The sequence below is a fragment of the Candoia aspera genome, chromosome 13 (genome assembly GCF_035149785.1).
Source record: "Candoia aspera isolate rCanAsp1 chromosome 13, rCanAsp1.hap2, whole genome shotgun sequence".
In the NCBI taxonomy this organism is placed as follows: domain Eukaryota; kingdom Metazoa; phylum Chordata; class Lepidosauria; order Squamata; family Boidae; genus Candoia; species Candoia aspera.
In genome coordinates this window covers 5,408,606-5,430,615 of record NC_086165.1, presented here as the reverse complement: position 1 = coordinate 5,430,615, position 22,010 = coordinate 5,408,606, and the positions used below count along the sequence as shown (strand labels likewise).

The 22,010-nt window shown below is 46.0% G+C and overlaps 1 protein-coding gene across 1 annotated transcript in view; it reads left to right on the top strand.

Annotated features, from left to right (window-relative positions):
• The first annotated feature begins 4,605 nt into the window (after positions 1-4,605).
• Positions 4,606-22,010, top strand: part of SEMA7A (semaphorin 7A (JohnMiltonHagen blood group)) — a 30,482-nt gene continuing 13,077 nt past the window's right edge. Inside the window, exon 1 of the mRNA XM_063314338.1 lies at positions 4,606-4,747. Within this exon, the coding sequence (XP_063170408.1) occupies positions 4,606-4,747 (142 nt within the window). The remainder of the gene's footprint in view (positions 4,748-22,010) is intronic.

Genomic DNA, 22,010 nt, shown 5'->3' with positions numbered 1-22,010 from the left:
AGGAACTGGGCCTGTCCCCCCCTTACAGTAATCACAACAGGCACCTGTCATTCAGCACAAGGTTGGGAGAGCTTGCTGGAAAGATGAAAATTCAACGCTTCCTGTTGCAGCCTCGCAGCACGAAGGTCTGCAAAGGGACCACACTTGACATGGAACTGCCTCCCTCTTCTTGCAGGGGAACTAACATCTGGGGACAGGCTAGCCATCAAGTTCAGGTCATTCAACCTGGTTATACTTGCCACCTATGAGAGGATTGCCTATAGACATAGATTTTGTATGGATAACTATAATGAAAGATGGGGCTCATTTATACCAAAGACAGTACAGGCAATCCTCACTTAATGACCACAATTGGGACTGGAATTTTGGTTGCTAAGCGAAGCGGTCATTAAGCGAATCTGACCCGATTTTATGAGCTATTTTGTGGTGGCTGTTAAGCGACTCGCTGTTGGCATTAAGTGAACCACGTGGTTATTAAGCGAATCACATGGCTCCCCATGATTTTCCTTGCTAGAAGCCGGCCAGGAAGGTCAAAAATGGCAATCACATGACCATGGGACACTGTGACGGTCATAAATGCGAACTGGTTGCCAAGCACCCAAATTGTGATCATGTGACCAGGGGGAATGCTGCGATGGTTGTAAGTGCGAGGACCGGTCGTAAGTTGGTTTTTCCTGCACTGTTGTAAGTCCAAACCATCACTAAACAAATGGTTGTTAAGTGAGGACTACCTGTAGTTTAGGGAAAGCATGATGGTTATTTAACTGTATTAGAAATAAATATAGATATATATTTGCATCCTATTTGCATTAGATAAAGTTATATAGAATTGTAAGTGTTCATTGTTGTAAAGATACTGCAGGGTTTCTGTACAATCTTTCCTTAAGTAAATATAGATGGGCCTTTTCCAGAGCCCACTTTGATGCCCTCCCTTCAGCACTGCTGGCAGGAAGATTTCATGGGACTCCTTTTTCACAGAGCCTTTGTCCTTGTGGATCCAGGGAGGGAGAAACTCTTGCCCATGTCCTTATACAGTGTCCTTTTTACGATGCCCCAAGACGTGCTCTGATTCCCCCAATCATCTCCAAATTTGAGGGTCATATAAATAGATTTTACATTGATTTCCTTTTTTAAGGGATGCTGACTCTACACTCACACACCAGGTGGCCAAATATTTTTATCAAGCTATTGTTGTTTATTCGTTTAGTCGCTTCCGACTCTTCGTGACTTCATGGACCAGCCCACGCCAGAGCTTCCTGTCGGTCGTCAACACCCCCAGCTCCCCCAGGGACGAGTCCGTCACCTCTAGAATATCATCCATCCACCTTGCCCTTGGTCGGCCCCTCTTCCTTTTGCCCTCCACTCTCCCCAGCATCAGCATCTCCTCCAGGGTGTCCTGTCTTCTCATTATGTGGCCTTTAATTTCAGTTTTGCCTTTAATATCATTCCCTCAAGCAAGCAGTCTGGCTTTATTTCCTGGAGGATGGACTGGTTTGATCTTCTTGCAGTCCAAGGCACTCTCAGGATTTTCCTCCAACACCACAGTTCCAAAGCATTGATCTTCCTTCTCTCAGCCTTCCTTATGGTCCAGCTCTCGCAGCCAGTCCGTTGTTCCGTGGTCTGTTCTTACTGCTGCTACTTGGTCGTTATACAGATTCTTCAGGAGGCAGACAAGATGACTTGGTATCCCCATACCACTAAGAACTTGCCACAATTTGTTATGGTCCACACAGTCAAAGGCTTTAGAATAGTCGATAAAACAGAAATAGATGTTTTTCTGAAACTCCCTGGCTTTTTCCATTATCCAGCAGATATTGGCAATTTGGTCCCTAGTTCCTCTGCCTTTTCTAAACCCAGCTTGTACATCTGGCAATTCTCGCTCCATGAACTGCTGAGGTCTACCTTGCAGGATCTTGAGCATTACCTTACTGGCATGTGAAATGAGTGCCACTGTTCGATAGTTTGAACATTTTTTAGTGTTTCCCTTTTTTGGTATGGGGATATAAGTTGATTTTTTCCAGTCTGATGGGCATTCTTGTGTTTTCCAAATTTGCTGGCATATAGCATGCATTACCTTGACAGCACTACCTATACAGTTACGCAAAATTTTTAACTAGATATATTGTTTTGCTATTTTATTGTTTTCTTTTCTTCTGACAATGAAATTGTGAATTAAACCAATTTTCTTTTTCTTTTTATTGTAAAGGCTGGTCAAAGACTGTAATAAACTATTACAAGTTTACAAGATATATTCTATTTCCTATTTTTATTTTGCTTTATCTATTATACTTTTTTCACTTTTTAAAGCCCCTGTTATGTCTTCTTTGACAATGTATCCAATCCAATCCAATCAAGTTTATTACAGCCCTAAGGCCAGATACAGTCAAAATATCTGGTAATAACAGTATTCTTATTTCTGCTCTTGAAATGGCAATTCCCACCTGGTTTCAGAGTCTGCTGGGAGACTGAAGGAATACGCAACCTGTTAAGTCAAAAGCGGTACACTTACTACCCAAATTCCAATCCATGATAAGAATTTTAAAGGCTGTAGGTGTGCAAGACAACAACTCTGGAAAGAAAGGTTATGTTCCCTGAAAACTTAAGCTTTTAGGATCTATCAATGCAGTGTTTCTCAACCGTGGCGACTTTAAGATGTGTGGACTTTAACTCCCAGAATTCCCCAGCCAGTCATGCTGGCTGGGGAATTCTGGGAGTTGAAGTCCACGCATCTTAAAGTCACCATGGTTGAGAAACGCTGCATTAATGATTTGATTTCCCCCGTTTTTGGCCTACAGCTGTTACTTTTTATGCTCTTCTCCCTCTTGATCTCTCGCTCTTTGTAAACATTTGAGGAAGACCACAGCTTCCTCGGTTTCTATGTTAATTCGTATGCATTATTGATGTCCTTTTGTGATTCAAATCCTACAACTTAAATGGAAAATGAGACATTTGATAACTCTCAGGGCCGGTCTGCCAGGAGCAGATGAATCTTCCTGCAAGTTCATCTGAGTCCTTCATAAAAGGATATATGGAGGATATGAATAAATGACCATCTCACCAGCCTTTAAATAAACGTTGTGGAACATGTCTGGAAATTTTTTTTTCCTGACTTCCCAGTCCAAAGTAGTGACCTAGAATATTCTGGTAGTCATCCCATCCATTTAGGACCCAGGTCCGAGAGATTTTTCTTCTGTGAAAGCTAGCTAGGTGGGCATGTGTATCTATGCATATGTAGAATGAATATATATATATAGAGAGAGAGAAAGAGAGCTTGTGTGAGTGCCCATGTGTATAGATAGATAGATAGTATTTTAATATATATGTAGAATATATAGTGTGTGTGTCTGTATAGAGATATATAGTTGTTTAAGAATACATACATAGGAACTGTTCATTCTGGTTTTATTGTAAACCGCCCAGAGTGACTTTTTTAATTCTTTTTTTTAAAAATCCATTTAATCGTGTCTGATTCTCGGAGACTGCCTGGACAAGTCCCTGCAGTTTCCTTGGCAAGCTATTTCAGAAGTGGTTTGCCATTGCCTGCTTCCTAGGGCTTAGAGAGAGTGACTGGCCCAAGGTTCCCAAGCTGGCTTCGTGCCTAAGGTGCGACTAGAACTCACGGTCTCCTGGTTTCTAGCCTGATGCCTTAAGCACTCACCAAACTGACTCTATGTATTCTTAAAGAACTATATATCTCTATACAAACACACACCCACACTCCGTCTGTGTCTGTCTAGTGTGTGTCTGTGGATATAAAGATATATAGTACATTAAGAATACGCGTCTACAATATTTATTTATTATATTGATGTATATAACCATCCATCACACAATTGCAGCTCTCTGTATAGAATATATACCTATATTCCACACACACACATATTGTATATATTGCACATGCAGAAAATATGTATAGGGATATCTATCATCTATCATCTATCTATCCAACATCTTGGGTGTGTAAATATGTATATATAGATGGATAGTACTAGTGGTTAAGGTGCTGGGCTAGAAACCAGGAGGCTGTGCATTCTAGTCCTGCCTTAGGCATGAAAGCTGGCTGGGGGACCTTGGGCCAGTCCCTCTCTCTCAGCCCAACTCACCTCACAGGGTTGTTGTTGTGGGGAAAAGAGGAGGGAGGAGCATTAGGTATATTCCGTGCCTGAGATATTTATAAAAATAATAAAGGCAGGACAATCAATCAATCAATCAATCAAACATATGTTGGATGGATAGATTCTGTCTGTATCTCCCTACCTACCTATTTGGGGTTCGGGGGTGTACATAGAGAGACACTATATGAAGGCATATCCATAGCCCTAAATTCTAACCCCCCTCCCCGCCAGGGCCACAACTAGGGTCTGTGTCACCCGGGGCAAGCATGGATTCCGCGCCCATTTTGGCACCCCACCAGCGTGGCGCCCGGGGCACATGCCCTCCTTTCCCCCCCCCCCCAGTTGCGGCACTGCCCCCCGCACCTTCACTTTCGGGGCTGACTCAGACCCCGCCCACGCTTCCGGATTGGGCAGCTAAGACCTCTCACCGCTCCGCTCCTGTTCCGAAAGCGAAGTTAGAGACGCGCCCCCGAAGTTACAGACGCTCGGCATGTTCCGTGCTCAGGAGCGCCGCTGCGCAGGGCTTGCCCGCCGCCCGCCGCTGCCGCTGCTGCTGCTGCTGCTGCCGCCGCTCCTGCGCTGCGCCGCCGCCCCTCGCACGGCCAGTCCCCGCATCCTGACAGCCGCGCTGGGTAAGCCGGGCGGGGGGAGGCGGGGTCGGTGGGCGCCGCGCGGGCCGGGCGAGGGGTCTTCCGAGGCGACCCGCGCCCTGGTCGGCCCCGCGGCTGAGCTCTGGGGCGGGGTGAATCGCGCCGCCGCGGAGCCCCGGAGGCTGCGGAGAACCTGGCGGGGGCTGAAGCGGCGGGCAGACCCCGGGATGGCTCTCCCCAAAGGCGCTCGGCGTGTTTCGAAGGCTGCGTGGGCAGGGCAGGGCGGCGTCCGGAGCCGAGGCGTCCGGAGATGCCCGGTGCCGGAGGGCAGAGCGACGCGCTCGCCGGCGTCCCCCGTCGCGGGCTGCGTTCCCAGGACGCGCCAAGCCGGCCCGGTTCAGCCTGGCGCCGGGTTCCAGCCCGTTCCCTGCGAAGGAGATTGCGCGAGCCCAGGAAAACAAGACGTGTGGGGGTGACCGTGATTAAGTCTAGCGTGGGTAAGCGTGTCGTGAGAACATCAGTCCCAGGCTGGCTGTTCTGGTTATGACTCCGCGTCTGGCCTGTCTGGATTGGGTCTGGATCTGGCTGGCCTGATTTCCTATGGCTTTCGCCTCCCTACCAGGGAGGATTCCAGTGGAAGGGCGGGCGGATGCATCCGTTAAAATTGAGGAGGGAGAAACAGGTGTCCATTATCCCCAACCTACTTGGAAGATGGAACCAGATTAAAACCGCTCAGCAGGTACCAACTGCCCTGGCTGCATCTGCCACAAACTTAGTGTCCCATTTTAAGTCACGTGGTTGTTGCAGTAATAAACTCTAGGCAGCCTCTGTTTTCTTAATAGTCTAGTATTGGTTGTGGGGCAGGAAAAATAAAGACTCTTATAAAGTACTTTATAAAGTACTTTACTTATAAAGTAAAGACTCTTATAAAATAAAGACTCGCTGTAGGAGATATCTACAGGGGGTTTCTAAGGGATGCGCTGGGAAGATTCGCACCCGTTGCTTGGATCCTTGATCGTTTTTCTCATGTTTAGAGAGATTCGCTTGTTCTTCAAGCCTCTGCCTCCATAATAGGACACCTGGGGAGGTGCGTGTGTAGAATTCTTGAGGGACAGGATAATAAACATTCTGGCTCAACTTTTTCTGAACTGTGGCAGGGGATGGATCCAGTGTGCTGGATGGGGTGATGGGGATCCGCTTTTGCTAGCCCGCTTTTAAATGGTCTGGGACTGTACCGCTACTTTTTAAAATGTCAAAAGCAGGTTGTCTTTAAGGTGCCGTTTTTTGTACTAGCAAAGTCTGGCTTGTGATGTGAGATCTATGGCAGGGTCAGAGCGATCTGGGGATGTTCCTGAGCCTATTGATTTTTTTTGGATGGATTCTTTTGGTTATATTTTGTGGTTGCTCAGTGTGGCCAGATCTGTTTTTATCCATCCCTTCTTACTTCCATTAACCCGGGCATTGGCAGTCAAAGTGTCCGGGAGAGTGTTTTAATGTTTTCCTAAAATGATGTGTGTGTGCGAGTGAGTGAAAGTTTCCAGAAGGTGTGTAAGGAGGCAGACTGTCTCCCACTCACCTGCTTCCGAGATCTGTACCTTCAGTAGGAGGTACAAATAAGGATCTGTAGGCTTCCACTCTTACATCTGAGTAGAAACCGTTGGCTCCAACAGGCATCACCTATTCACACCTTGGTCCAAAGAAATCAAGGGTGCCCACACAGAGGCAATTTCACTTCTCCTTCCCAAAGACTTATCGGATGTGGCTTTAGATCCTCTTGGGAAGGGGATTGAGCCCCCCACCCCCCCGGCCAATCAGTTGGTGGTGTCATAAGTTGATGTCAGCCCCATGAGATGCGCTAGAGAAACCAACTCCACAGGAAGGCTAACATATTTGTATGGAGATTGGCTATAATAACAGAATCCTGCAGGTCTATAAAGCAAAGGAAAGCCAAAGTAAGATCATAAGCGCAGTTGCTGTTTCACTTAGCGACCCCTTCGCTTAACGATCAAGTTGCTGGTCCCAAGTGTGGTTGCTAAATGAGGACTGCCTGTGATGGCGCTGATTTCTTATTCTGGTCTTTGTTGGGCTGACATCAACCCACTGAAGATTCCCCCCCCGGCTGAGAAGTTACTTCTGACCAGAGATATGATGGACTGGGTGTGCCCTTTAGGCAGATCCTCTAATTAAATCTTGGTGATGGTCAAGACACGTTGGTGCCTTGCCTTTAGCGGTAAAAGTAAAATGAGTAACTGATCATTTGCTGCACTTTAATTGTATCCTGAAGCTACCAATTGGCTCTCTGGGCCATTCTAATAATAAAGTTCCCATCATAGCCTGTTTGTTTGTTCCCCACAGTCTTGTGTGCAAGTTTGACTTACGTAGGGGAGACAATTTGGTAAAAATTCAGAAAATCCTCCTGCCACTCCCCCCCCCACCCCCAATCCCAGTTCTGATTCCTTCTGGTCAACTGCTTCATGAGCATCAAGCAGTTGGGCTGGTTCTTGGATGGTGTGGCAAAAGTTTTCACATCTTCACTCAGCTGTATGACTTGACTTTGGAAAATACACATGCACCCAAGGGCATGTGATATAGAAGTGAGGGGGAAAAAGTACCTCCTGCTTTTTTATTTTTTATTTTAACACTGAGCTTTCAGTTTTGCCCTGATACAAGCCCACTTCCGTGCCCTAGAAGGCTCTAAGGCAGTGTTTCTCAACCTTGGAACTTTTAAGATGTGTGGACTTCAACTCCTGGAATTCTCCCCAGTAATGCTGGCTGGGGAATTCTGGGAGTTGAGGTCCACTCATCTTCAAGTGGCCAAGGTTGAGAAACACCGCTCTAAGGAAACCGAAAGAGTTGTGCTGGGTCAAATTCTCTTTTCTTGAACCTGCAGCCAAGCAGAGGAAACTCACAATCTAGGTATGAAAGCAATAAATACCGATTCCCTATTTGCTGCCCCCAAAATTGATCTTCAGTGGTAGACTGCTCCTGAAGCTGGAGGCTTTTGATACCTTGTGCAGCACCCCTTTATTTAACTTAGGCTTCTTTCTTTTGCCATCCCTGGGGTCCCGGATCCAGAACGCAGGTTCCGTTGCTCCAAATGGGCTTGGAGAAGAATTGCAGGAATGAGATGAATCCAACCCCAGACTGCGGGAGGCCCCACAGATTGTATTGTCTAATCTCTGTGGAGGAGTTATGTCAGATCAAACGGCAAGGCCCAGATGGGGATGACATAATACTGCCTGACCCCTGAGATGGGATTATGAAGTCTCCGAAGGATTTGCGTGCCAGCTGAATCAGCCCTGCTTATTAGGAGAGGATTACTATCTTATTTCTGGCGTGGAAACATTCTATTGTTCCTACTCTCTGATCTGAGGGCTGTACGCAAGGCATTAAACTGCCTTGTAATGGTTATTTATTACAGACTATCCAAGAAAGGGGCCATGGAGGTGTCTGCAAAGGGGAAGTCCTCTGCCCTTGGCTGAATTGGTTCTTGGATCTGGAACCCGCAGAATTTAGAGGAGACCATGGGGAAGGCATTGCAGAGAGTAAGGCTTTGATGGGAATATGCAAGAACTGTTACCTCGGCAAAGGGGGCTGAAGCTTTCTTTAAGCCCTGGGAAACAAGGTAACATTTGGAAGCGGCTCATATAGACACCTCCCTAATTCACATAAGTATAAGAGGAAGAGGTGATAAAGCACAATCAGACTTGCAAGGTTCTGTTACAGGTAGTCCTTGCTTACTAACCATTCATTTAGTGACGGTTCAAACTTACAATGGAGCTGGAAAAACCGACTTATGGCCGGTCCTCACAGTTATGGCTGTCGCAGCGTCTCCGTGGTCACGTGATCACGATTTGGGTGCTTGGCAACCGGTTCGCATTTATGACCGTTGCAGTGTCCTGTGGTCACATGATTGCCAGTTTTGACCTTCCCGGCCGGCTTCTGGCAAGCAAAATCGATGGGGAACTTCATTATTCACTTAATGACCACATGGTTTGCTTAACGGCCATAGTGATTTGCTTAACAGCTGCTGCAGAAAAGGTCATAAAATTGGGTCAGATTTTCTTAATGGCCGCTTTGCTTAGCAACTGAAATTCTGGTCCCAATTGCTGTTGTTAAGTGAGGTCAAAAAGTTGAGAAAGTCTGCCCTACAACAATAAGGGATCATTCTTGTGACCCTTGCCTACTGCAAAGGGCTGACCTGGCCCACCTCAAAGGGCTGTCCGAACCCGAAACTAATATGACAGATCCGAAATGAGGATGCTCAGAAGGGCGAGGCGGAGTTAGCAGAGGCTTTTTTGCAGGGAAAAATTCTGGGAAATTCTGGGAGTTGAAGTCCACACATCTTCAAGTCGCTAAGGTTGAGAAACACTGGTCTAATCTAAGAGCCGGCCTTTCTGTAGACATAGGAACTCTTTGTGTGTGTCTCTGTGTGTGTGTGTGTTGGGGGGAAACTAAGAAGGTAGCCTCATGCATCTGGATGGGATTTTCCCCGAATAAAACATGCACATAGTTTCAATTACAATGACCCTTTTTAAAAATAATCACAACTCCACCAACAACTTTAATTATTGGATTCTCACAGACGGGCGTCTTTGCACACCCCCTTTTGGAAACTTAATCCCGCTGTGCCACATGGGCTCTGGAGCCACCTGGTTTCTTTCTGATCTCAACAGGGGTGGCACCATTTCCTGGTGCTTTGAGAGAAGCCCCCTGTGAAAGTGGTAGCCATCGCCTTCAGAGTGGCTTCATGGCAGAATTTGAAGCAACCAAGAAAACGATCAGATTGTCTGCAAAATCTGTTTGTTTTAGTTTCTCTGCCAGACGGTACAACCACAATTATCTCTGCAGGAGACAAAATTATTCCTCCTTTGGTTCTCGAGTGGAAACAAATCTTTCTCAGGAGGACAGGGCTAGGTGCAAATTAATAACCATTCCAAATCTCTGGGTTTTGGAAATCTCTGACCCCCAAAAGAGCTATGATGTTGCTCATACCTTTCATCCTCAACGCCACCTGAGGACTGGCTGGGACCTGTCCTCTTGGATAGTAAAGGTAAAGGTTTCCCTTGACGTTAAGTCCAGTCATGTCTGACTCTAGGGGGTGGTGCTCATCTCCGTTTCAAAGCCGAAGAGCCGGCATTTGTCCATAGACACTTCCTCCATGGTCATGTGGCCGGCATGACTAAATGGAATGCCGTTACCTGCCGGCCGAAGCAGTGCCTATTAATCTACTCACATTGGCATGTTTCTGAACTGCTAGGTTGGCAGGAGCTGGGACTAGCAACGGGAGCTCACCCTGTCATGCAGATTCGAACCGCTGACCTTCCTATCGGCAAGCTCAGCAGCTCAGAGGTTTAACCCGCAGTGCCACCGCCTATCCTCTTGGATAGGCAACCTTTAATCAACCCTTTGGTTTCTTTTACAGTACGATCCCAGGAATTCTGGCTTGTAAACACTGGTTTGTGGCTTAGTGTGTTGTGCCAACCCACCAATTGTGGCTTATCCGGTAAAGTGTGGAGAAGCAGACCATAGTTTCTTGTGCGGTGTGAGCCAGATCACTCATTCATGAAATATATCTGGTTTGGCTTAGTCTGAGATGTGGACCTAACGAAGCTGTTTCTAGCCAGAACGGAGCTCCTGGCTGGGTTCACATCTGCTATAAAGCCAAGGTTGGCTTCATCGTGGCATGTGCAGTATAAATCCCACTTGGCTGGGTACCCTCAATGTTTTAAGCTACGATCCATGTTTTACGAATGAACCATGAATTTCCACAGCACAAAGCCACCCACAAGCATTCCTCCAGACAGATTTGATGTGTCGGTGTGTGAATCCAGGCAGTGAGAAAAATGTGCAAAGTACCACTCATCCTTCTGAGGTCGGTGAAATGAGTGCCCAGCTTGCTGGGGAAGGTGACAACTGGGGAAGGCAATGGCAAACCACCCCACTCTATAGTCTGCCAAGAAAACCTCACAAAAGCAGTTGGGTCATGGTGATTGGGTCTTCTTGGAGTCCAAGTCCAAACTCTTGAGAACACCAGATCAGAGGAAGGTCTGCTGGAATGCGTCCAATTTCCCTTATCTGATTTTGAAGGAAACAGAAGCCTGGAGGGAGTCAGAAAAGGGCTGGAATCCACCTTTGTGAAATTCTAGAGGAAGATGAAACTGAAAACAGAAAGAAGTCATGCCAATGGTCTTCCAAAACATGAATTCCTCAACCTTTGTATAGCTCAGACGCTTATATAGAAGTGAAGAGTTCCCCATGGGCACCGTTTTTCGTTTCCTGTTAAATGCTTGGTCAGAAACTTCTCAGTTTTGACCTAAAGGGAAACAGCATTTCCCACTTCCTGAGGATTTCCTTTACCCCATGGTTAGGTTGTATCTTGTTGTCACTAGAGTGACATGGCCTTGGGTAGCTCTCATAGTGTCTTCTCTGTGTCTGTGTGTGTGACTTTGGGTCAGTTTTTGACTCCTGGCAACTGCCTAGATAAGTCCCTGCAGTTTTCTTGGCAAGGTTTTTCAGAAGTGGTTTGCCATTGCCTCCTTCCTAGGGCTGAGAGAGAGGGGCTGGCCCAAGGTCCCCCAGCTGGCTTCATGCCTAAGGCAGGACAAGAACTCACAGTCTCCCAGTTTCTAGCCTGGGGCCTTCACCACTGCACCAAACTGGCTCTCTGGACAGCAGAAAAAGGGTCCACTTATGTCCAGGCTGGCCTTGATCAGGTCCTTGCATTCTGGAGGACTGTGGCTTGTGTTAATATAGTACAGTAGGAAGAGCTGATCCCCTGGGATTTCCCCCCCCCCTTTCAAGATACCTTATTTGGTGCAGGAGGAGAGAATGCTAATGACGTTCTCTGGGTTCAGCTGTAAACTGGGTTCAAACATTGTGGTAAGTTATACTGTGGTTTGATTTGGCTTGGTTTGGTTGTTTGGTGTGAGCCAGCTGTATAGCTTCGTATAATGCAGGAATTCCAGGCAGATGTTGTTTTGTGAACCGTGTCTTAGTGTGACGTAGTGGTGAAGGCCTTGGACTAGGAGAGGGGAGACTGAGGTTCTAATCCACCTTCAAATATGGAAGCTCAACCTACCTCACAGGGTTGTCGCTGTGGGAATACAGTAAATACATAAATGTGAAGTATGGACCCAGCTAATTGTGGTTTGTAAACCACGGCTCCCACTTAGCATTGAAAGGTCCACCCTTCCGTAGAAACAAATCAATATTAAAATAGTTCATGGGTTTGTGTGATGGGTGCTCAGCTGGTGGCTAGGAAGTTAGATGTGGAAGTGATTTCATTGCCTGTTGTTCAGAACAGCTGCTTTACTTTACAGCTGTGTCCATCTCTGCAGTTTGGAAAATGAAGTGTTGGTCTGTAGATACAACACTGATCTACTTACATAGATAGATATATTTGGCATCTTGGCAGAAAAAAATAGGGACCACCAATATTTTTATAATTCCTCTTTCCTGCTGAAGCAGCAGGTGCTCCGGACCAATCCTGTGCTGTATTTCGTCATATAACAATAGTGCTTATTTCCTGATGCAGCAAGAAACCCTAAAATGGAATTGTCACGTTTCCGGTATGTATTTGTGCGTGGGAATGATTCACAGTAATAGTGCAATGGGTTGTGGTTGCTGGGGGGGATTTATTCAGTGGGGTTGTCCAGCCCTTCCTCAACTACTAATTCTGATCTGTAAATGCTTCTCCCCAAACTGGTATTGTATTGTTGTTTATTAGACTTTTAAATCACCCAAGAACCTGTTTTTGGACAGATTGCAGAGTGACTTAAAATGTTATGTCTTGGAATAAACCCTAGGAGGGAAAAATCAGAAAAAACAGTAAAATGCAATAACTAAAAATAGTTTGGGCTATACATATATGTGGGGTGTGTGTGTGTGTATGTGTGTGTGTGTGTATATATATATATATGTATGTGTATATATATGTGTGTGTGTGTGTATACCGCCCAGAGTCGCTCTCCGAGATGCGTGGTGAACAAATTTGATAAATAAATAAACTCTTGTGTGTGTGTACTATATGTGTGTGCGTGTTTATGTAGACACACACACTATATGTATGTGTGTATGTATGTGTGTGGGTGTATATATATACACACACACACACACACACACTACAGTATATATTATGTATGTGTATATACACACACACACACACACTTGTGTACACACAAACACACGCACACACGGCTAGGGAAAGGGAATGCCTTTTACTTGGAGAGCGTGTTCTACAGGCAGGGTCACCCAGCTGAAAAGGACCTCCTTCTTGTAGCCATCTTCTTCACTTCAGTTGGTGGCAGTTGGTGGCACTCCTTGAGCCAGACTCCAGGAGTCATCGAAAATTGGCACTGACAATGTTCCCAAGTTGGGCAGTGGAAAGTCTGCAAGTCAACAGCCAAGCTCAGAGACCACCAAGGACCCCACAGTTCAACTCTGAGCCGCAGGGATTCTCTTCTATCGGAATGATCAAAAAGCCAGGTTCGGTATCCAAGAAGAAGCTGTTCCTTGAGATTTCTGCTTAGTGCTTTAAATATTAGCAACGAAACCTTGAGTTGGGCCTGAACAGAGACTGCCAAGCAACGCAACTGATGGAGCCCGGCTGGGATCTGATGATTTCTCACATGATTTCCCCACGCTGGGCTCTGAAATGAGTGCTAACGCCCTCCGATGCCTGTTGGTATAGGAAGATGTGCCAACGTGTTTAATGTGGGCCATCAGTGCTCCCGGGAGTGGGTACCCTGTGGCAGCTGAATAACAGCCCCTGGCTGATTTTGAAAAAAAAAACTGAGCAGGAGAGGACTTGGTTAGTACATGGATGGGACGCTACCAGGAAATCTCTGGGCTACAGGTTAGCTTGGGAAGTCAGGGGAAAAAAAACTCCCTCCAGGCCAAGAAAATTCCATGGCTGTACCCAGGAGCTGAGCCCTCCTGAATTTCTCCCCTACAACCTTTTAAGCAATTCTGGCCTAGGAGAATTTGCAGACATTGTCGAAGCCCTTCCTCCTTTCAGGCCCGACTCCAATGCAGCAACACGGGGGCCTGACCAAAATTTTCCGCTGGCCGAGATCTGACCACCGGATTTCTAGAAAGAGCTGGGTGGTTAAGGCCACAGTAACCTTAACCTCTAATGGATGGTTGCTACTGTATGCGAGTAGTTAAAACCCACATGACCGCCCACAGGTGGAGGGGCAGAAGCTCTTCACCTGCCCTAAAATCTGAACCACTGGCCATACTTACTAGTTAGATGATGATGCAGGAGCAGGATATATATATGCAGGAACAGAAATGTGTGTGTGTGTCTGCGTATACACCTACATACCTACATACAGATATATAAGTACATATATATACAAACACATGTATATACATACAAGTACCAAGTAGCTGGCATTGGGTACAGGAACATCTGCGCAGGGTATGGGCTAGACCCTCCCAAGTCCAGATGGGAGACTCCACAGAAAGTCATGGAGAATAACAGGGCTAAGATCCTGTGGGACTTCCAGATCCAGATGGACAGGCAGGTCCTGGCCAGTCAACCAGACATCATGGTAGCAGATAAGGACCAGAAGACAGCGGTGGTGACAGATGTAGCAATGCCAAGGGACAGCAACATCAGGAAGAAGGAGCATGAGAAGCTGAAGAAGTCCCAGGGCCTGAAGGAGGAACTAGAAAGGATGTGGAAAGTGGTGGTCCCAGTGGTGGTAGGGGCAGTCAAGGCTCCTAAGCTGGGAGAGTGGCTCCAGCAGATCCCAGGAGCAACATCCGAGCTCTCTGGCCAGAAGAGTGCAGTGCTAGGAACAGCTCAGATCCTGCGCAGAACCCTCAAACTCCCAGGCCTCTGGTAGAGGACCCAAGGTCGAAGAAGCATACCAATAAACGCTTGACCACCACATGACCTGTTTCCCTTCATCCATACTGCTGAGCATGGTTCCTTACCCACAGAGTGCTGAATTACAACAGCCCATGAGCCATGGTTTGCAAACCATGATGGTCAGGTTCCTGCAACATCCTAAGATATAAAGTGAACAATGCTATGGCTTAATGCAATGTGTTAACCTAATCTGGCTTGTTCAATAAAACAGTTAAGCAAGCCACGGTCAATATGAAGGGTAAACCAGGCTATTGCACAGAGGGCCACAGGTATATCATAAAGTATAGAAATGAGAAGGAAATTGGTCAGTTGGGACCTTGGGAATGAAGATAAACTTCAGCCTCCTGCCCCAGTCATAGCCGTGAACATTATTTAGCTCAAAATGGAAATAGCATATTACAGAAAAGAACCAAGAGGAAATGGGCTGATCAAGCAAGGGAGTCAAAGTCTACCTTGAGTCAAAGTCTACTTCTTTTGACCAACGTGGACATATCCGTGCAATATTCTTAGTGTGACACAGCAGTTCCAGGGGCAATACTACTTGGTTAGCCTCTTAGCAACATTGCCCCTGGCAAGCAAGCAGCAAATGCTTTAGCAAAAGAGCTTTTAAAAAGGAAAATGCATCAAGCAGGGTTCGATCCGAAATCTGCATTTCTATTGTGGAACAGAACAATGTCTAGGAAGCAAACTTATCAAGGCCAGAAGGCTCCAGGAGAGGGTGGAAAACAAACAGTAGCACGGACATGCTCCAGATTCTCAGCTCTGTTGCCAACCACAAATGAACTGTGCCCAATGAACTTATTCATGGTGATCAACCAACTCATTGCTGTTAAGCCATGATTCAGCATATATAAAAAAAATTCCCTTCCCACCCCTATCATGCCCCAAATCCCATTTAACAGGCTGTTGTGTATACTGTATAATACTTCTCAGCGGATACGAGAGTTTTCGTTCTCCTTGTTCATTTTTGTCCTTATCTTGTTCCAGATGTTGCCTTGTAAAGGACTTAACCTTGTTTGATCCAAACCAAAACAAGAACATTCCAAACTTTGTAGATAACAGAAACAATCTTTGATGCATGAAAAAACAGCTTTAGGAAAACATGTTTCTTCTTTAGGTTTTGAAAGAGTTTTTCTACCCCGTCTCTTGGGAAACAGGTCATGTGGAAGTCAAGCGTTTATTGATTTATGTAGTTCATTACTTTAGCTGGAGATAATAACCTCAAGAAGCTTCATTTTAGGCAACTTGGATCAAAACTAAGTAATTATTATAGGAATGGTTTCTCAAAATGTTAACTGCATCTGGGCAGTGATGTACTTGACCCACGAGGCTAATGTTTGGTTGTGTTAAGGTTTGCACGTTGTGCCAATACACAAATGAGTTAAACTCAGTAATTAGTGGGGGGAGATGGGCAGTGATAAAAAATTGATAAATGAATAAACAAATAAAATAAATAGATTAGATTAACCTTATTGGGTGAACTCAGCCAAAGACTTTTGCACATTAAAAGCAACCAACTGAGTGCGTGAGTTTTCCCGGATCATGGTCCACATCAAAATGAAATAATGCTTTTTAAGAAAGTTATACACAGAAAGCCTTGGAGCTGTATAATATATCTTTTACTAATGAGTCTCTTTCTTTAATGCGTGAGAAAGTGTGTGTTTTGTCTCCTGGTCTGTCCTAGCTCAGATATTTCACAATGCTAGCAATCTTAGTGTTTCTTCCACTGGCCCAGTGGCTGCCTTATGGTCAATACCACAGAATCCTAGAGAATTGAGAAGCACCAGAACATGGACAACTATTTCTAAAGCTGTTTGGAATTTTTCAGAGCTGGCTGAGATTTTCTCCCTTGATAAATATTTTTCCCATTGCAAGCGAAGTCTAGATGTCTAGCCAGCCATGTGGTCTCGACCACATTTTTAATTTTAGGTCTGTGTGCCGAGTCAGTCTTGCACCATCATCTTGGTGGTGGAACATCTGGACATCTTCACGAGAATGGAGGAAGTGTTTCTCCCTCTCTTATAGGACTTGAGCCTGGATCATCACCTGCATGATTGGAAGGTTAGGAGAGATAGATAGAAGGAGGGATTTTTCTCATGCAACTCGTTTCAGTCTGGGATTCTCTTCCACCAAGACATGATGATGGCCAATAAGTTGGGTGCCTATGAAAGAGTTCAGAAGTAAATCTGAAGAAAAAGTAATAGTCTAATATTTAAGGACCAGGGAGATCCAGGTTCATGGCTATCCTTAACCAGGGAAGCTCACATTGTGATCTGAGGTCCATTCCAACAATGCAAATCGTTGTTGTTGTTGTTGTTGTTATATTAGCCACCAAATTCTCCAATGGACTCTGGGCAGCATATAAAACAAAACAAGTCGCTGTTCAGGAAGGAATTGGAGGAAGGAACACTATGAATGCTGCCTTGAATTTTGATAGGAAGGTGGGGATATAAATCAATTGTCCAAAAATAATTATGGGTAAGAGGACAACCTGGAAATCCCAACTCTCAGAGGATACCAAAATAATGTTTGTGTGCTGAAATGTCTAATGCCTGACATGCGCTACTATGTGCCTCTTGTGGGCTTCCAGAAGACCACTATGGGAGACAGGACGCTGAATTAGGTGGACCTCGGGATTAACTCAACAAAGATTGCTTGTGGCACCATCTAAATCAGTGTTTCTCAGTCTCAGCAAGTTTAAGATGTATGGACTTCAACTCCCAGAATTCCCCAGCAAGCATGGCTGGCTGGGGAATTCTGGGAGTCGAAGTCCATACATTTTCAAGTTGCTGAAATTGAGAAACACTGATCTAAATGATTGAAGATGGAGGTGTAGGACCTCACTTCAAAAAGAAAACTTAATTTCCTGATTTCGAAATGGATGCGGGAAGACATTGCCATTAAAGGAAGGAAAAACTAACTCCAGGAATGGAAATGCCTCCATTTTCCACAACAGGCCAATGTTCCATTTATCCACTCCCAGGCTCGGCTGCACTATTGTTCTACCAGGCATAAATGATTCTTAGACTCTTTGCTTTTGGCACTCAGCTCCTCTTGACCACAACTGTTAAGGAAGATCTTTGTAAGCTCACCCATTCCAGCCTCTGAGTAACCCTTGGCTGGCAGTTGGGCTGGAAAGAAAAAGCAGGCATTCTCCTTTCCATGGCATTGTTGTTTTTTTCATTTTCCCACTGAGTAATGATGCCCACCATGAGAAACTGCCCAGTTTCTTCACGCTCATCAAAGAAAGTCTGGGTGGTCATAAGGCGTGGGATGCAGCCACAGTGCGAAAACCAAGGAAGTCTCTGCTTGCTCAGTGCCTGGATGGGAGGCCCCCTTAAACCATCCAGAAGCTTGTTTGCATCCTACCGGGAAGGTCTGCCTTTGTGTAGCATGCTCTTGGCCATGTTGGTCTTGACTTGGTTGGATGCTAATTGTGGTTTATTCAACAAATCATAGTTAAGCAAAAGGGGGTTTAGGAAAGTGTGTGAACCTGCTTAGGGACATTGAGATAGATGTCTAGGTATTTGGAATTTTTAGCTTTTCCTCCCCCTTCCCTGTTTTTGGTCCCCAAACTACTTTTTTCCCAGTATTTTCCTTTGGATGTGGCTGTTTCTCTGCGCATTATGGTTTTCCTTTGCACAGTGCAGACGGTGTTCCTTCTGATCCCACAGCTGCTCGCCTCCTTGGTCTTTTCAAGCAGGTGCATTAGCAAGGCAACCACAACAGCTCCCAGCTTTGAATTTTTAAAGACCACTGACGGAATGTCTAAGCAAGTGGGAGAGAGCGACAGCAAATGCAGAGCTGAATTCGGCAACATTTTTTTTTGGGGGGGTGCATGCTTATAAAATAAAGTTATTGTGTCCCACTGGAAACTGTGACATTGCCTGGTGACTTCCAGGACATATTCAGGCAATTTCTGTGCAACAATACAGGCATGGTTGGCCTTGGTTTCTGCAAATATCTTGTGTTTTTTTAAACGTCCCAGTCTAGTAAACAGTCCTTGGCTTTTTTAGTGGCGTGGTCTGATTCTCTCTTTCCCTCCCTCTCTCCCTCCCTCCCTCCCTCCCTCTCTCTCATTATGGCTTGTTGAAGGCCACCCTGAGGTTCTGTCCTCTTCCATTGAATGATAGTGTCATAGGCAGCAGTAAGCTGAAGCCTGGGAATCAGTAGTAACAAATGGACCGGGCTCTAACAACTCCCAGAAGGTGACTGCAGAATTGGTGGATAGACCAGCCAAGGCAAAGGAACACAGGAAAATGAGAAATCATATTTTGCAGTTACCTTTCTCAGCTGAGAAGCTGAAGATACTCAAGGTGCACTCAACTATGGCTCGATGGATAACCAGCATAAGTGAGCTCTAAGCCAGACCTATCCCTGGACAGGTGTGAATGAACTGATGCTCTATGGAGGAAACATTTTTGAATGCAGCATAGAAGAGCTGGGCCCCTTCTGGTATAAACTTGCTGCATTTGAGGAATGTGCTTGGCAGAATATGGGCTTGATTAAACTATGATGGCTTTTGCAGCACTTGCCCAGGTCAAAGGTCCGGATGCTTGACCGGGTAGCTTAGACCAGGGTTGGCAGACCCAGTCAGTCTGGGTGACACTCAGATTTTTTTTAAAAAAAGAAATGACTGAAAGTGATTATGGGGAAGTAGGCACAGTTGGCTGCTTTAAGAAAGGAAGCTGATGTCTGGAATGCCATGAAGAGTGCAAGAATAATAAAACCTTTGTAAGCAGTCTTTCTGGGACAAACAGTGGCTTTCTGCTTTGCTGAATAGGGAGCTTTTGAGTCGCTGACCCTGTGCATTCATTGGTCTGTGGCTTCTGTGTAGATCGGGAAGCCAGAAATCTGTCCCTGGCACGTGGAAAACATTTCATGCATCATCTGTGTATGTTTAATAACATCCCCTCCCTTACAGTAGCTGGGCCATGCCTTCAGCACATCAGCCCAGCTACCACAGTTTGACGTGCTTTTCAAACTACCCCTTTGGCTCTGTAAACCGGAGATACCTACAGCAGGGGAGGCCTAACAAGTTGGGAGTCAGCAAAGAGGTGGGAATGAACGCAGTTGGGCTGGAATTTGGGGCTGGGTGGGACAGGAAGGTAGAGCAGCGCAAAGCAAAACAAATACCGGCATGGTGTGAAGACCGAATTTAGTAGCATGAAATACACGGTTAAGCATTCGTCCCTCAAAGCACTTTTGGACTATGAACACTGAAAGTTGTCCCCTAGTCAAAACACTAGTTTACGCAGCCCAGCAAAAGCCAGCTTGGGATGGTTGGATGCGCGAAGTTCAAAACCCAAGATGGTTGAGGAATTTGGATCAGGCTGCAGAAGATGTCCAACAAGGACGGGCTTCAATTTTAGGAGTAAATGTCAGCTTATGTAGTTCCTGTGCATCAATTGGGTAGCATTGCAGCTCATCCACGTAGGTCACACTGTTACCAAGCCATGCAGAAATGTTGTGTTCTTCTTTTAAATCTTTGCCATGCTCCCATGTAGAGCATGGCGTGTCCTGGCCTCCTGAAAATGCCCCTCCATATTGTAGTTAAATAAAGCTTCAGCACCTAGGTTTGAATAAAGCCTCCATTGGTACCAGTGGAAGGCTTTCTTTTCTTTCTGGCTGGAGGGCGTGGGTGGGAGAGGTCAACACCTGGCTTTTAAAATGAGAGCTCCCCCTCCCCGCTGCTGGCATTTCTATTCTTTCGTCAACAAAGCATCTGTCGAATGGCAGCTGCCACGCTGTTGTTTATTGATCAGCCTTAAGCAGGAGAACTCGGAGGCCTTTAGAGACCCAGGTTGAGGGATTATCTTCCACCCTGGACCGTCACATAGAGGATTCCCTGCTTCAGTCACCGCGGCTGACTCAGAGGGCCCAAGGGAAGGCACGTGTTTTTGTCCCTGGAGATCAAGAAATAAAAAGCCAGAATGGGCTCCTTTAGCAAATGCAATGGTTGTGATGCCTCCACCGGGGAACTGCATCTCACTCGGAGAGTGAGCAACACATGCTTTAGATGGCTGAGTTCTTCACTCATCCTGTTGCCAAACTGGATGGATTTGGGGAGATAGTGAAAGAGGCTGAACCAACCTGACCGATGTTTGGTCTGGGTGCCTCCCGGTGAGAAAGCTTGTGATGAAAAGGAATTCAGCCTGTCTAGCTGTTTGTTGCAGGTGGACCAAGCGGCCTTGTTGCTTGTCTCCCTGTTGGCTCATGTTAGGCTGAACATAACATAACATAACATTGATAGCTAAAATGAAACAAGACAGAGAGATATGTCCAAAATCATGCACGGGGTGCTAAATAGGAACAAAGAAACATTTGTCTCCTTCTCTCCCACGGCCATGACTCAGGATCAACTGCTGAGACAGAATGCTGGATGATTGAAGGTCAGCAGATGTTGATGGTGGATTCTTATTATTACCTAAGTATTTCTCAGGTTTGTACGTGCTTCTGCAAAGTATTAAAATGGCTGAAAAGTACAAAATGGCTAACGTCTGGCTCATCACAGTGAACTGGAACAGTGGTGTGGTCAGGTGTGGTTGCTGGCTTTAAACCTGTGTGTGTGTGTGTGTGTGCTGGCTTTTCCCAGACAGCTGGATCAAGGAGAAGAAAAACCGTCGTGGGAAACTGTGTTCCATGCTTGAGCAAATGGCTCTGCCCGGCCTCTCTTTTTGCACCCCTTTCTCCCCCCACTCCAAAATCTGGACCTTTCCTGCACTCTGAGTCCAGGGAATGCCTAGCGAAGCAAGGAGAAGGGTTTGTTGTGGATCTAAACGATTAACACGGACAAGGCTTCCAGCGAAGGAGCTTGCTCTGCAGTGGAGGTAGCAATTAACTGTCTAAGATCAGAGACAGGAAGTGAGAAAGAAAGAGCAGGTGGATGGCCTGCTAATTTGAGGGAGACTGCATGTGTCATGTCATGTGTCATCAGGACGTTTGGAAATGCATGGCTCGGGAGAGAAACTAAAGGAAGGTGTGGGTGTTTCACTCTCGCACGTGCTGATTACATCCCTTTTTTGGGGCGTGCCTTCAAGTCAGTGTTGACTCCCGGTGACTGCCTGGACAAGTCCCTGCAGTTTTCTTGGCAAGGTTTTTCAGAAGTGGTTTGCCATTGCCTTCTTCTTCCTAAGGCCAAGAGGGTGTGCCTGGCCCAAGGCCACCCAGCTGGCTTTGTGCCTAAGGCGGAACTAGAATTCACAGTCTCCCGGTTTCAAGCCTGGTGCCTTCGCCACTACACCACTGGCTCTCTGATTATATCCCTGTTTATGCCTAAATGATGACTAGTTAAGTAGTGGTGCATCAGACCACAGTGGAAACGAGGGAATGAGCACATGTTGGACCTCCTTAGTATTCGGATGGGAGGTCATTAGGAAATAGTAGAATGGTAGGCTGGAGTGGGAGGTTAAAAGACATCCTAAA